General features: G+C 53.1%; 2 protein-coding genes across 23 annotated transcripts in view; one reads left to right on the plus strand and one right to left on the minus strand.

Annotated features, from left to right (window-relative positions):
* L3mbtl2 (L3MBTL histone methyl-lysine binding protein 2) overlaps positions 1–6,547 on the plus strand; it is a 24,704-nt gene extending 18,157 nt beyond the window's left edge. The window contains exons 15-17 of one of the 3 annotated variants that reach the window (XM_047548578.1): positions 347–412; positions 1,357–1,487; positions 1,941–6,547. In XM_047548578.1, coding sequence (XP_047404534.1) covers positions 347–412; positions 1,357–1,487; positions 1,941–1,958 — 215 coding nt within the window. In that variant the 3' untranslated portion in view covers positions 1,959–6,547. Of the gene's footprint in view, positions 1–81; positions 138–346; positions 413–1,356; positions 1,488–1,940 lie in introns of those variants that run through there. The other 2 variants (XM_047548576.1, XM_047548579.1) reach the window with 2 other exon arrangements.
* Chadl (chondroadherin like) overlaps positions 1–11,160 on the minus strand; it is a 22,267-nt gene extending 11,107 nt beyond the window's left edge. For 10 of the 20 annotated variants that reach the window (XR_007108228.1, XR_007108229.1, XR_007108227.1 and 7 more), the window contains exons 1-5: positions 11,044–11,160; positions 9,591–9,768; positions 7,494–9,194; positions 6,872–7,038; positions 5,971–6,169 (exon numbers count right to left, since the gene is read on the minus strand). Coding sequence is in view for 16 of the 20 variants with exons in the window: in XM_047548560.1 (XP_047404516.1) it covers positions 5,971–6,169; positions 6,872–7,038; positions 7,494–9,194; positions 9,591–9,768; positions 11,044–11,051 (2,253 nt within the window). In the remaining 4 variants the exon portion in view is untranslated. Of the gene's footprint in view, positions 1–1,217; positions 6,170–6,871; positions 7,039–7,493; positions 9,195–9,590; positions 9,769–11,043 lie in introns of those variants that run through there. The other 10 variants (XR_007108230.1, XM_047548573.1, XM_047548570.1 and 7 more) reach the window with 4 other exon arrangements.
* Between the last annotated feature and the right edge of the window lie 4,231 nt (positions 11,161–15,391).

Below are 15,391 nucleotides of genomic sequence, written 5' to 3' on the forward strand. Positions count from 1 at the left end.
ATGAGATTGAGAAGTCTCAGGGACACTCTGCCTCCCGCCCTGCTCCTGACTTCTCTGTCTCCCTCTCCCTCCGGCCTGCAGAGCTCCTTCCTTCATCTTGCCCACTCTGTCATATGCTCGGGTCCTTGTGCACCCAGGTAAACCACCCAGGCCCCTTAAGCAGCCCTGGTGACAAGGGTGGGAAGCCGGGACAGCTGCTCCCCAGCCCCTCCCCAGGCCCACCCAGTTCTCACTGCCCCGCTGTGGCTTCCCTCCTTGGGGTGCCCTGTGTGTGAGGGGACTGGGGCCTCAGGATGCACCCTGCATCCTCCAGAGCTCTCTTCTCGTCTCTTTCCTTCAATAACAGAACCAGCCACACCTCTGAAAGCCAAAGAGGCCACAAAGAAGAAAAAGAAACAATTTGGAAAGAAAAGTAAGCGAGCCCCCAGGCAGCTGCTCCTGCCGCCCACCCCGCTGCTGTCTTCGTTTTCCTCCTCTCTTCTCCTGCCTGTCAGTCTGGGACCCTGCACTTGGTGCATTTGGGGACCAGAGCATCAGTAAGGAGGGAGTTCAGTCTGACAGTGGTCAGGACACTGAGGAAAGGGAGCAAGAGACTGTATTAGAGAGGGGCATCTCCATCACTGCTGTGCAGAGCTGGAAAACAGCATGGACCCTAGGTACCTGCAGCTGCTAGGTCGTAAAGAAAAAGGCACAGAGGAAATATACACTGCTGTCCCAAGGCTGCTGCCCTCTCAAGACCCCCTTGGAGGAGAGGAGCATGGGGGGCTGCCGAGTGGACAAGCAGACTCCACTTAGCAGATCCTGAGCCCTGGTGGGCCACCCTCAGAGCTGCAGGCCCTGGTGGTAGGTGACAGATCCTCTCAACATGGCACCATGAGGAGAGAAGCACATCCTGAAACAGGACAAGCCAAGACAGGGACAAGGCCCCAGGCAGGACTGAGCTCCAGCAAGGGGCTGGCACAGTGGCACACACCTGCAGTCCCAGCCGTCAGGAGGCTGAGGCAGGAGGAGCACAAGGGCCAGGCCCTGAGTGCAGTCAGAAAATGTGGGACTGGGAGGAGGGGCTTGCCACTCGGAACGGTCAGGGCTGGGACGTGGCATGTCAGGTGGAGGCATCGGTGCCCAGACCGCCCTGAGCCTTGGCTCCAAGGAGGTGGTAGTGATCCCCCACTGGAGCAGTCCTCTCCGACCTTGGGACGTCCAGCCGGTGAGGAGCACTGTCAGTTGTAGGCCAGGCCCTTTGTCCCAAACTGGCACTTCCCCTCTGCTATGCTGCTGCCACTGGACGAGACCCAGCCCTGCAAGCCTTGTGTAGATAGGACCCTAATGCTGGGTTCATTCCATTTTTATTCAAAGGGAAAAGGATTCCACCGACCAAGACTCGGCCCCTCAGACAGGGGTCCAAGAAGCCCCTGCTGGAGGACGACCTGCAGGCTGCGGGGAAGGTCTCATCGGAGCCCATTGCTGACGAGAGTAAGAGCCGCCGGGTGAGGTCAAGGCAGGGCCAGCCTGCTCCATGCTCAGAGGGGGCCCCTCTCCTTTCCCACCTGGGCACAGAAGAGTAGAGTCAGGTTTGAAGAGAGTTTTCTGGGCACCAAGTAGTCCTTGAACCACTGGGCCTGGAGAGCTTCCCAAACACCTGCCCCCAACTCTGAGCCAAGCTCAGTCTCTGTCCAGCCAGATGCTCTGCCTTCTTCCTCTGTTCCTCTACCTACTGGATGGACTTGGCAGGTTGGGGGCAGACTGGGAGATGCCACTATCTCTGGCACACCCAACACCCTGATCCTTCTCTGCTGTAGCTTCTGGGAGGTGAGCAGGAAGGTGGTCTCCACAGCTCCCCGCCACCTCCTGCGGGCCCCATCTGCAGGAAGCCAGGTCCCTTGACCCGCTGTGTACCCCACCTTCCCGGCACTGCACGCTCATTCTCTGCTTCCCTCTAGTCATTGCCGTGTGTGTGAAGGAAGAGCACCTGGACACAGCTTCACCTGACAAGGCTCCTAGTCCAGAGCTGCCTGTCCCCCTGGACAACATCAAGCAAGAGACAGATGACTGAGCCCACCTGGGCTGGAGCAGAGGGGAGGCCGGGCTCCTCTGTGCCACCACCCCTCCACCCGACTTGAGTTGGGAGACTGAGCCTTTCTTGGGTCCACCCTGCCTGGTGTGTGGAGGCTGCGAGCTGAAGAACCTACCTGTTGCCTCCACCCTCCTCTGGAGAGGCCTGCATGCCTGGGACTGCCTGAGGCCCCAAACTGGTCTGAGTGACTCCCTATGCGGCCCAGGCTCCTGAAGCTGGTGCACTTGTTGCCCACCCTACTGTACCCCCACCGGTGGGCACTGCTGCCATCACGCTGGAAGACGAGGGACAAGACGGTGTGTGATCCACCTGTACATTTGCCCAAGAATAAAATTACGAAGCAGCTCTGAGTGGAAGGTCCCCGGGCTGACAGTGAGAGGTGGGACAGGAGCAGCTCTGCCTACGTCAATCCAGGCAGAAGGCCCTGAGCGCCTTGTGCGTGGACACCCTGCTCCTCCTTGCACCCTCAGGCCTGCAGTGGCAGGCAGCAGAGAAGCACTGACCGGGATAATGGGTGTTGGTGACATGTGAGGTGGCCTTTACCCCTTTTCTCTGTTGGCATGCGCACTGGCTGACATTTCCTAAAAGGACAGTGGGGGAGGCTTACAGGGCCTGGGCCTCCTGGGCCAACTTGGTGATGGGGGAGGCCAGGCTGCTTGCTGCTAGGGACAGCAGCGTAGAGTGAGCTCAGCCCTTCTAGTTTGGGTTGAACCTGCCTGACATTTTCATTCCTTGTCCTTGTTAACCTGGGTCTGGTATGGCCTTGACCTAGGGTATGACCAGCTCTGCTGCCCAAGAACCATTAAGGACAATCTTCCCACTCCTTCCCAGCACCCCCTGGGGTAGGGGAGGAGCAGGTATAGCAGGTGTGCCCGCCAGCTCACTTTTCTTACTGTCCAAGTTCTTTCAATTCCTTACTTGATTCTCTCCACTAGTCTCTGAAAGTGTACTCTCGAAGTTCATCTGGTGTCTGCCCAGGTTCCAGCTGCTTTTGCTCCTCCCAGTTAGTCTTCTTCAAAACTGATCCATCCTGCCTTTCCCATAGCATCCCAGAACCTAGGGTGGAGGCAGCTAGGTCCCCAGCCCTTCCCTTCCCACCTGTGTGTTGGACGGTGGCCATGTGGGTCCCTCTGTCCTGCAAGGGCTATAGCTGTGCTGCCCTGTCCAGCTGCCTTTTGGGCCTGCCAAGGCCCTTGAGCCCCATGCAGGCAACCTGGGTCTGGGTCTGTCTGCTGCTTGCCGAGGTGTGCAGACTAGGCTGGCTCAGGACCTGGGACAGGTCCATGCCTGAGATGGGGGTGTAGGCATCAGTCATCACAGGCTGGGCCTTTCTGGACAGGTGCAGAGAAAGCTTGGTTCTGTTGCCCTTGCTAAAGCCCTGGTTAGAACACAGGCCCAGAAAATGGCCCATTGGCCCAGGCTGATTTCCTTAAGTAAATAAATAGGCTTGAAAAATGGAAGATCACTGGGTTGCCTCAAGACCCAGGCAGGTCTCTGTCCAGAACAGCTATTCCTGCCCTCAGCATATGCCAGCTTCCAGACTTAGGTGGTGACAAGTTAGTGACATTAGCCCCTGGGGGGAGGATATTGGGAGAAAGAGGGTCCCAGGGTGCAGTTTGGCTCTTCTGTCTGCTCAGGAGCCCAGCTGACAGACCCAGGTCCAGGCTGCCTGCATGGGTCTCAAGGGCCATTTCATCAGGTACCTTAGCAGTTAGGCATTGTCCAGACCCAAGAGTTTCTGGGACAAGTGGCTTATATGCCATTTGACCTTTTGTTCCTTCCTGAATGAAGTCATGAGCAGAAGGTCCCCATGATGAGGGCAGAGCTGCAGGACATGCTGGGTGCCACTCTGGCCCAGGCCTGGCCTCCCCAGGCTCCTCCATTTATATTAGACAGTTAACTCCCCTACGTGCTAAAGTCCAGTCTGTTACCACGGTATCGAGGGTGAAGACAATAAGTTTCTACCCAAAGAAGACCACAGAGTAAATGGCATCTGCCATCACCAGCTAAGTGCCCTCTCCCCCTAACAACCACTAATTTGTACTAATTTGTCCTTACATTTCTGCTGTTCCCCTCCCCAAAGGGAGCATGGAACTTTTCCATCCCTAGTTCCTCACTCAGACCTGGTAAAAAGTTGGGATCCATGAGTGTTCATGAAATATAAGAAAGTGCACCTGATTCGTGTTGCTGGTGCTGTAGGTCAGTTTGATTTGTCACAGATGGAAGTGTCAACCTCTTAGAAATTTTTACTCAAGATTCAGAGTGAGCTATGTGCCTCATCTCACCCTTGGGTAGAACTGAAGGTCCTGGAGTCTCAGTAATGGGTTGCTGGCTAGGAAGAGTCCCAGAACTCTCCTCCTGCTGCCCCTGCCTGAGTCCCCTTTAGGGTTGCTGGTACAGATCAGACCAAACCCTGCAGGAAACCACCCCACACCTCTCCGCCTTCCCAGGACCATCCTGGAATGACCACCCTGTTCAAGGGCAGGGGAGCAAGGGAACAACCACGTCTTAACGAGAGCTTCCCACGCCAGCATGAGACCAAGGACAGGGTTAGCTTATGTGCCTTCACAGTAACCCTGTGAGGCACACACTGACCTCGCTCTGAGGTGAGGTTTTGTAACTTGGTTGCTTAAATCTACAATGTTAAGTAACAGTGGTGGGGTTAAGCCCAGGGCCCTGCCATATTACCAACAGGACTCCCATTTGTCCCATCAACATCATGGAGCACTTGTGTGTGCCAGATACCATGTTGGGACCTCAAGGGGAAAAGATGTGCAGCCTCATGCCCTCAGTAGGCTGGCACCTCCAGTCTGGAACACTGCCAGGGTTGGAGCCCTTAGCCTTCAATTCCTCCATATCCCTGGGGAGAAACTGCTATTCATTAAAATAACCCAGAACTCCAGCTTGCACTAGGAATTGGTACTTATGGTGCTTAACCACTGAGCCACATCACCAGCTCCATTTTTTTCTTCTTCTTCTTCTTTGAGACAGGGTGTTGGTAAATTGCTGAGACTGGCCTTGAACTTGGGATCCTCCTGCCTCAGCCTCCCAAGCTGCTGGGATTACAGGCAGGCACCACCATGCCCAGCTAGCACTAGGAGTAGTTCCATGTCAGAAATGGATCAAATGGCCTGAGTTCCCGATTCCTGCTGAAACCCTGTCTGGAGGTGGACTCCTCAGATCTTCACTCCTGAGCCCAGCTCAGCATCCCTCATGTCTCTGCTGGGGCTGACTGGGAGAAGCATCAGGGCTGTTTAACAGTACAGTGCTTGGAAGAAGGTCAGTGCCACATGAGTGTCAGATGAGACCAATGTTGCTGAGTCACTAAAGCTAGCATCAGGTCTGGCTTCTAAGGCAGATCTTGCCTGCCACTGGGGGTCTTACCTCACTCCCAGCCTACAGAACACTGAATTGTCTTTCCTCCAAAAAGATATGTTGGAGTCTTAACCCCCAGTAACTCGGAGTCTGAACTTATTTGGAAAGAGGATCTTAACAGAGGTAATGAAATTAAAACGAGGTTCTTTTAGGGTGGGCCCTGTTCCAATGTGACTGGTATCCTTTAAAAAGAGGGATTTGCAGAGACAGAGGAGAGGCAAGATATCAGGTGAAGATGGAGGCAGGTAGGATTATGCCACCATCAGCCACAGAATGTCTCAGGCTGCCAGCAGCTAGCAGCAAGAAAGGATCCTTCCACTCCAGGCTTCAGGAACAGTGTAGTCCTGCCAACACCTTGATTTCCAACTTCCAGTCTACAGAACAGTCACATTTCTGTTATTCTAAACGACCCAATTCCTAGTGCCTTGTTGTAGCAGCCCCCAGGGAACTCACACAAACCCCATCCAATGGCCCCAAGGCAGCCCTGAGGCCTTGGGCCCTGCCACCAGCCCTAGGCCAACCTTGTCTGCTCCTTGCTGTGTTCGCTTGATGGGGGTCCTCCTGACACCAGGGTTGAAGGCTGGTGTCCGCCTGGCCTTCCTGGCAGCCCAGCCTGGACAGGCTTTGAAGACAGCAGCTGCAGCCTTCACCCTCTGGCCACGGGCACTGGGAGGGGTGGCACAGGTGGCCCCCACCCGCAGGTTCAGCCCAGTGAGCCACCTGAGGAGGGAAGAGAGCAGGGGAGCCCACTGTGCTGGTGTGCCGTCGGGAGCCTTCCCGAGAATGAGGGGTGGTGGGGAAACGGGCAGCAACTGTGCTCAGAGTCCTGGCTCAGGATCACCATCCATGTGACCTCGAAGTTACTGCAAGCCTCAGACCCCTTCTCCATGAAGGCGGAATGAGAATAGTAAGTTCAGAGGGCTTATGACAGACCAGGTGCTATTCACGTTAATCTGTGTATGCTAACTAATTCAGCTGAATTCTTACAGCAGCCACGATGAGGTAAATTCAATACCCATCCCCTTTTCACAGATGGGCACAGACAGGTTATGTGGCTTGTGTGTGTTGGTAAAATCTCAGAGTCCAGGTCTGCCTGACTCCAGGGTCTTGTTACTTTCTTGTGTAATTATGTAAAATTAAATAAAAATAATACACACATTTAGTAGGTCCTAGCCCTCTGGACAGGACAAATATCATTCCTACTTTACAGATGAAGGAATTGAGGTTCAGAGAGGTCCACCAAGGACCCCCAGGGAGGACAACTGACCCCAGGGGGAGCACATTCTTTCTTGTTCTGACCTGGCCCACCCTGGCCCCTGCCGGCTGTTCAGCCACACTGACATGGTGCCCCAGGGAGATGGTGGGGGCTTGACTGAGAGCAGCTGGTGGATCCCTGGCTGGGGGTCCAGGTAGAGTGCCTACCTGTGCAGCAGGAGAAGCTGGCAGTCGCAATGGAAGGGATTGCCGCTAAGGTCGATGAGCTCCAGCTGCCTGAGATTGGGCAGGGCCGCCAGAGTCCGAAGCTGGTTCTTCTGCAGGTGTAGGCTCTGGAGCCCCAGCTCCAGGCCTGAGAAGGCCCCAGGAGAAATCTGCAAGGAAGGGCCAGACCCTGGCGTGAGCTCCTGCCAGGTCTGTCCTGCCCCTGGGCTGGGGGGAAGCTCCACCCTCCCCAGCAGAGGGGAAGTTGTAGAGCCCAAGGAGGCCAAGGTTGGAAGGTCAGTACTGGTCAAAACTCAGGTTCCCCTGTTGTCCAGTTCATGGTACTTTCTACAGCAAAGCCTCCAACAGGGCTGTCAACAGGAGATAACCCCAAATTCCTTCCTCCCTTCCTCCATGCCCTGGCAGTGCCCTCCCTGGACAGTCCTCTAGCAGTGTGGCACTGAATTCCACCTGGCTTATAACCCACACCTGGATGAATTGTCTATTTAACTCAGGGTTCCCATGCTCAACCTAAAACCTGGCACTGAGGGGGCAAATGGCTGCAGCTGAACGTGTGCCACATGTAGCCCTGTGCTGCCTCCCTGGCCACACACCAGGTGCCCACCTGCTCCAGGTCACTGCTGTTCAGGAAGAGGTGCTGCAGTGACCTGCCCACCGGCCGGAAGGCCCCGTCTTGCAGGGCCCTGAGTGGATTCCCAGAGAGCTGCAGCTCCAGGAGGGCAGGCAGCCCCTCCAAGGCCCCAGTGGGCACTTCCCGCAGCTGGTTCCTGTCAAGGTACAATTTCTCCAGGTCCCTAGCTGTGCCCAGCGCCCCAGGGGACACCTGGGTGATGCGGTTTCCACTCAGATAGAGCCAGCGCAAGGCCCGCACCCCAGCCAGGTCCCCAGGTGCCAGGTGGTCCACAGCGTTGTCCTGCAGGTGCAGGGAGAAGAGGCTGGGCAGGGCGCGCAGGGCGGCCCCCGGCACCTGCAGGAAGCGGTTGCGTTCCAGGTACAGGTAGCCAAGGTGGGAGGCCCCTTCCAGGGCGACCGCGCTGAGCCCGGAAAGCTGGTTGTCAGAGAGGTAGAGGTAGATCAAGCGGCCCAGCCCCGCCAAGGCGCCCGCCTCCAGCTCTGCGATGCCACAGTGCTGTAGGTGCAGCGACACCAGGTGGCCCAGGCCAGGGAAGGCGGCTGGAGGCACGGAGGGGAAGTGGTTCCACCTCAGGTCCAGGAGCTGAGTGCCGTTGGGGAAGCCGCGGGGCACCGCCTGCAGGCCGCGGCCCTCACAGCCACTGTGGCGGGACTCGGCGGCGCACACGCAGGCGCGCGGGCAGGGCGTGGCCGCCCCGTCCTCCTCCTTCGGGGCGCGTGGAGGGGCGCGAGCCGCAGCCCCCGCCCGCTCCTCCTCCTCTTCCTCCTCTTCGGCGGCGTCTCCCGGGCAGCGCAGGTCTGAGGGCCGCAGGGCGTCCAGGGCCTCGCCTCGCAGCCGCCGCGGTCCTCGGCACGCGCCGTCCGAGCGCACGCGCGCCCGCGCCAGCCACTCGAGCAGGGGCCGCGCCTGGCAGCCGCACCACAGCGGGTTGCCCTGCAGCCGCAGCCGGCGCAGCTGGCCCGGGCCCTGCAGCGGGGGCAGCGTGTCCAGCTGGTTCCCTCGGAGGTCCAGGGTGTGCAGGCGCGGGCAGCGGGCGAAGGCCCGGGGCCCCAGGGCCTGCAGCGCGCCGTGGTCCAGCGTCAGCTCCCGCAGGCCGGCCAGCGCCAGCCCGTCCTCCTCACCCGTGTAGGTGAGAGGGTTGTGGCCCAGCTCCAGCCGGGCCAGGCCGCGGGCCTGGGACAAGGCGGCCCCGGGCAGGGCCTGGAGTTCATTGTGGTGCAGGCTGAGCCGGCGCAGGGCGGGCAGGCCGGCCAGGGCCTCGGGGGCCAGCACGCTGAGCGCGTTGTGCGACAGCTGCAGCCAGCGGACGCGCAGCAGGCCCTGGAAGGCCATGGCAGGCAGGTAGACCAGCACGTTGTGGGCCAGGTTCAGCGTGGCCAGCGCGCCCAGGGCCCCGAAGGTCCCAGGCCGCAGCTCCTCCAGTATGTTCCGCTCCAGCTCCAACCGCCTCAGCGAGCCCAGCCCGTCCAGCGCCTCTTGGGGCAACGAGCTCAGGCGGTTGGAGCCCAGGTTGAGGAGGAGCAGGCGGCCCAGGCCTCGGAAGGCGCCCTCGGCCACCAGCTCCACCTGACAGTGCCGCAGGTCCAGATGTGTGAGGTAAGGCAGGGCTTGGAAGGCAGCTGGAGGGATCACCTTGAGCATGTTGCCCTGGAGGTCCAGCCTCTGGGTCAGCTGGGGACACGGGAGGCAAGGCTGAGCTGCACAGGGTCGCAGGCCTGGGGATACTCCTTCCCCCCTTCCCTCCCCCTCATTTTTCTTCACCCTACTTCCTGACCCCTCCTCCAGGAAGCCTTCCTCTCCAGCCACTGAGAATCCCCACTATGACACTTGCACACTGTCTTGTCACTCATAAGCGTAGGGTAGAGACAGCATCCCTCCTTGCTTCCCCACAGTGCTCTGCCACTGATCTGCAGTGGATTTGATATCTATCAACTTAATCTAGCCACACAGGAAGGGTTTTAAATCCAAGCTCTCTCAGCCAAGTCAGTGGCAGAGCCACTGGTGTCCGACCCAGGCTCCTCCCACTACCCCACTAGCCACCCTGTGCCCATTTTCTGCCCTGCTGACCTCAGGAATGGTGTCTGGAACCTCAGTGAGGTTCTGGTGACGGCAGGCAACATGCAGCCTGGAGTTGTCGCAGACACAGGTCCGTGGGCAGCGCTGGGCAGCTGTTTGGCACGCTGGACCCAGTAGCAGCAGCAGAAGCAGTGGCAGCACCAAGGGGACATGGGTGGAGCTCGGCAGACTGGGAGAAGCAGAGAGAGTGACTGTCCACAGGGGCAGAGTCCTCAACACTGTCCACTGTGCAGCTTCTGCCTCCAGAACCTCTCCGAACCTTTCTCCCTCAGGCCCATGGAAGTGCCATCAGCCTGAGCCCCTTCCTCGCCCCAGGCATCGAAGATTCTGTTATCAGTCTAGTTTTACACGGGAGGAAGCCATGGCTCATAAAGTCAACCCTTTGATTACCTGTCCACAGGCTCAGTGACAACAGCCGAGCGTGAGAAGGAGCCTGGGGGGTCACAGTATGCACCCAGGCCGTGTGAACAGCCTATCCTTAGACGTGGTGCCTTCTCCTCAGGAGCAAGTGGCATCACGATGCCCATCTTGAGATGACAATTTGTCAGTCAGAGGGGACCCAAACCTAGCTCAAGTTTCAAGGAGGGCTGGATGGCCAGGTGTTGGAGGACTGAGATCCTCGGGTGAGCCTTACAGGCAGGGCAGAGCCGCTCAGTCACGGCAAGCAGGCAGCTCAGGCTTCTCTCCTGTTCATTTCCCTTCTGTCCTCCCCTCACCTGGGAACCACCCAGCTGACCTGGACTGGATCAGGGGGAGGGAACGAGGGTGTGGATTTTGGACTGTGCTCTGGGCAAGATGTATCAGCTCAGCTGCCCACCAGTCATCTGTCCATCCATCCAGGCCTCTTTCCTGACACCCCAGCCAGGAACACTCCAGCATCTTCCTGCCGTCTTTAGTGGACGTCCTGACCCTGACTCTGCAGCTGACTTCCACCCTCCTTCTTGTCGTGGTCCCCACCACGAGCATACCTGAAATGGCTTTGCCCACAGCCCAGGCTTGCCCTGTTCTTCTTTCTGTTCTCAGTTTGTCACAGTTTGTCTGAGCAGCCTCTCCTGATGCCTAGGCTGCTCCCCCTCCCCCCCGGGCCTCCCTGCCTCTGCTTTCTGACTATCAGGGTCCACCCCTGTCTTGGAGCTGGTGGCCTTCTCCAGAGCTGTGTCAAAGGCTATGGCTCGGGGCAGGCCAGGGAGCGTCCTTAGGCAGATGCCTGAAGGGACAAGGTGGAGGGCTCAGGGACTGCTGCTGAGCCCCAGAGGACTAACCCCAGGAGCACCAGAGCAGCCACGTTCCCTCCACTGCTCCTCAGGACCCACCTCTGGGAGACCCTTCTTGACTCTCAGGCCCAGGAAGATCCCAGAGCCCCAGTCTGCCAGACTCTCAGAGAAAAGCAGGGACTTTCCTGCAACCACCCGGCTGATCTAAGGCTGGGGCCCCAAAGACTCACCCTTCCATGCCGCCTCAAACTGCCAGCCCAGACCGGAGGCGCAGCACAAGGGAAAGGCCAGCAGCGGTCCCCAGTCCCTGGCTGGAGTCTGCAGGAACCCCCCTTCTTGGCCCACAGGCCTGGCGGCAGTGACAGAGCTGAATGGGAGGCATTGTGGGCAGTCCAGCTCAGCCGGGGCTTCCCCAGGCAGTGGGCAGGGGTGGGAGCAGAGGCTGGAGTTACAGGGCCTCTTGCCCAGAGTAAGCCCAGGCCCAGGTCCTTGGGCTGACGGATGGGAGACTGCTGTGAGGAGCCAGCCTGTGGGTCAGCAGCTCTGGGCTGCTTCTGGGCTCTGTGGAACCTCACTGAACCTCAGTTTCCTGGCCTCTGAAAAACACCTAATATTATTAGAGGCTAACTAAGGTAGGCCTCTGGTGCATATTTGGTGCTCAAAAAATGATTAACCCTTTCCTTTGTTTGTGCTTATATACTTACAGTGATACTGTACATTCAATCTTGTGCAAATTTATTTTTTCATTTAACATCAGATTATTGGGAGTTGTTTGAGTTGATGCCTGAGTCATGCCTATTCATTTTGACTATTGTATAGTATTCCATTGTATAAATGTCTCAAATTTACTTATCCATTCATCTTGGACATATTTATTCCCTCCAACATTTTTGCTATTACAAAAAATGTTGCAAAGTGTATCCAAACACATATATTTGCAGGCACATGTACATTTTAAAAATGAAATTATACATCTAGATCATACCAAATATTTATGTGTCCTGTGATATTTCAGACCCATGTTTCTGATGCAATTGTATTTATTAATCAGTTTGTTTAGCTTTTTTTTTTTTTAATAGTCATAGATGGACAGCACGCCTTTCTTTTATTTGCTTATTTTTAAGTGGTGCTGAGGATCAAACCTAGTGCTCACACATGTGAGGCAAGCACTCTACCACTGAGCTACAGCCCCAGCCCGTTTAGCTTTTTAGCTTTTTTTTAACCTGACATTTGAACATTGAACATGTAAAAGTCTGCCTAAATTGCTGGCCTTGAACTTGCAGTTCTCTTGCCTGTGCCTTCTGAGTCACTAGGATTACAGCCACCACACCTGGCTCATGGTATGTTTGTGACATTCATTCCTGTCTCTAGCCATAATTTTACTTTCTTGTTTTCATTTTTTATACAGCATGCCAGCATTCCAGCTCATGAATGTACCATAGCAGTGGCTCAGCTCAGAAGAGGCCACCACGCAGGCAGTAAGGCATGAAGGCTGTCAGCAAGAAATAACTGAACTTTGCCATCATCATGAACTGGCAAACCCCACAGTGTGGTACGCACAGCCTGCTTTCTGCTCAGGCAGACTTTTCCATTTCTGTCTTCTTGCTATCTCACTATGCGAGCCACTCATCATCCCACCGCCACCAGGTGTCATTCAGCTTGTCTCTAGAAGGGGACCACTTTGAAGTGCTCAGCATGTTTGTGCACGTCTTTTGGTGAACACACGTGGCCATTTCTGTCAAGGTAGCCTAGAAGTGGATGCGATATGCTTGTTTTAAACTTCAACAGATACTACCAGTTTCTCAATTTTGTACTAATTTACACATTCACCAGCAATGTGTGAGAGCTCCACACACCCTCACCACTACTTGGAATTGTCTGTCTGCAAGTTTAAGCCATTCTAGTGAGGCATCTCATAGTGGCTTTAATGTGCATTTCTCTGGATACTAATGCAATAAGTATGTTTTCCCTTTTATTTATATATATATGTATATATATGTGTATATATATATTATATATATACATATATGTATATTATACATATACATATTTATATATATACATATATATATACATATATATTTTTTTTTATTATTTTTTTTTATGGTGCTGGGGATGGAACCCAGGGCCTTGTGCTTACAAGGCAAACACTCTACAAACTGAGCTATATCCCTAGCCCCTTCACATTATTTTTGTGAAATGTTCTTTTAAGATTTTTGCTCATTTTTAGTTGAATTGCCTTTATTTATAAACTATATTCTGTATATGAATTTTATATATAAAATTATATATTCTCCCTCTGACTTGCCTTAATGATGTCTTATGATAAATACAAACCTGTTCTCTTTGCTGCTTAGAATCCAGTGTAAATGTACCCACAATAATGGTAAACAAAACATTAAATACAGCTAAATTTGTTCATCCCAAGGCCTTGACAATATTAGCCTACACTACCTCCTAACAGTTCAATAATTTTCCTTTGCTTTTTATATTTAAGATTTTTAAAAATTTTGGTAAAAGGTGGGTATGGTGGCATACGCCTGTAATTCCAGCAACTCAGGAGGCTAAGGCAGGAGGATCAAAAGTTCAAGGCCAGTCTCAGCAATTTAGTGAGGCAATAAACAATTTAGCAAAATCCTGTTTCAAAATAAAAAGGTCTGGGGATGTGGCTCAGTGGTTAAATTTCCCTAAATTCAATCCCTGGTACCAAAAAAAAAAAAATTGTTCTTATCATTTTAATTTTTTTTTTTTTTTGCAGTAATAACAGGTGTTGAATACAAGGATTGAACTCAGGGGCACTGGACTACTGAGCAACATTCCCATTCTGTTTTGTATTTTACTTAGAGACAGGGTCTCACTGAGTTGCTTAGCACCTCTCTTTTGCTGAAGCTGGCTTTGAACTTTTGATCCTCCTGCCTCAGCCTCCTAAACCACTGGGATTACAGGCTTGTGCCATGACACCAGGCTCTGCCCCAGCCTCCCAAGCTACTGGGATTACAGGTGTGTACTACTGCATCTGGCTTATTTATTTATTTATTTATTGGTGCTGGGGATTGAACCCTGGGCTTTGTGCATGGGAGACAAGTGTTCTCCCAACTGAGCTATAGCCCCAGCCCTATTTATTTATTTTTTTAAATTTTTGTGGTACTGGGGATTGAACCCAGGGCCTTGTGCATGTGAGGCAAGGACTTTACCAACTGAGCTATATCCCCAGAACTTTTTTTTTTTTTTTAAGTAACAAGACAAGACCATTTTTATTTCTGCAATCCCACAGTGCTGGTGACTCGAACCCGGGCCTCGAGCATGTGAGGCAGGCACTCTATGAGATGGGCTATAGTATGGCCTGCACAAGACCATTTTTATTAACCTCATTCAACCAGATAATCATTTTCTGAATTTGAGCTATATATGAAGAGTTAGGTTAAGCCCTGTGAAAGGAAAAAAAAAGGAGAGAAATTTTTCTCCTAAAATTGTTTTGGAGATAGTTTCTGGAACTGCCTTTCTAGCTTTTTAGGTTAGATTTAATTTCTAGCAATAGGCAACAGTCATCTAGTTGGGTCTAATCTTTCAAGTTAGACATATGGTTTTGTCTAAAATGAGTGGGACTATATAATAAAATAAAGATATTTTCTTTTTGTTCTGTTAATTGTCTTCTGTACCTCAACCTCACCCCAGCAGGACTTACTGTTTCCTTGTTCCCTTCCTTCCTTCCTGTACTGGGGATTGAACCCAGGACCACTCTACTGAATCATATCCCCCCAGACCTTATTTTTTATTTTGAGACAGGTCTAAGTTGCTTAGGATCTCACTAAGTTGCTGAGGCTGGCCTTCAACTTGGGTTTCAAAATAACTAAGATGCTCAGGCCAGCCTTGAATTTGCAATACTACCTTAGCCTTCCAAGTAGCTGGGATTATAGGTGTGTATCACCCCCATTTTCTAACAGCTTTTTGAATGGAGTCTTTAGGATTTTCTATACACATGGATCATGTCACATACCAAGCGACAATTTTAAATAGTTCTTATTTAAATAAATTTTATTTTTCTTGCTTAATCCTTGCTCTGGCTAGGATTCCCAGTACTATACTATGTTCAAATGAAGTAGTGAGAGTGGACATCTTTGCTCTATTCCCATTCTTGGAGGAAAAGCTTTTGGTTTTTCACCATTTATGACGTTAGCTGTAGTTTTTCTTCCATATTTATGTTAATTTCCTTCTACTTTCAGTGTGCTGAGCTTTTCTCATGAAAAAGGGTGCTGAATTTTGTAGAATGCCTCTTTTCTGCATATATTGAGAGAATCGTGAATTTTTTTTTATCCTTTGTTAATTTGGTAAATTACATTGATTTTCCTATGTTGAACCATTCCAGGGATAAATCTCACATGGTCTTGGTATATAATCCTTTTAATGTGCTATCAGATATTCTCTTAATGATAATAGAATTATCACATACTTGTGTTTTGGCACTGGGGATTGAACCCAGGTGTGCTTTACCCTGAGCTTCATCCCTAGCCCTTTTTGTTACATCCTGAGACAGTGTTTCACTAAGTTATTTAGGGCCTCACTAAGTTGCTGAGGCTG

This window comes from Sciurus carolinensis, chromosome 4 (genome assembly GCF_902686445.1).
Source record: "Sciurus carolinensis chromosome 4, mSciCar1.2, whole genome shotgun sequence".
Classification (NCBI taxonomy): domain Eukaryota; kingdom Metazoa; phylum Chordata; class Mammalia; order Rodentia; family Sciuridae; genus Sciurus; species Sciurus carolinensis.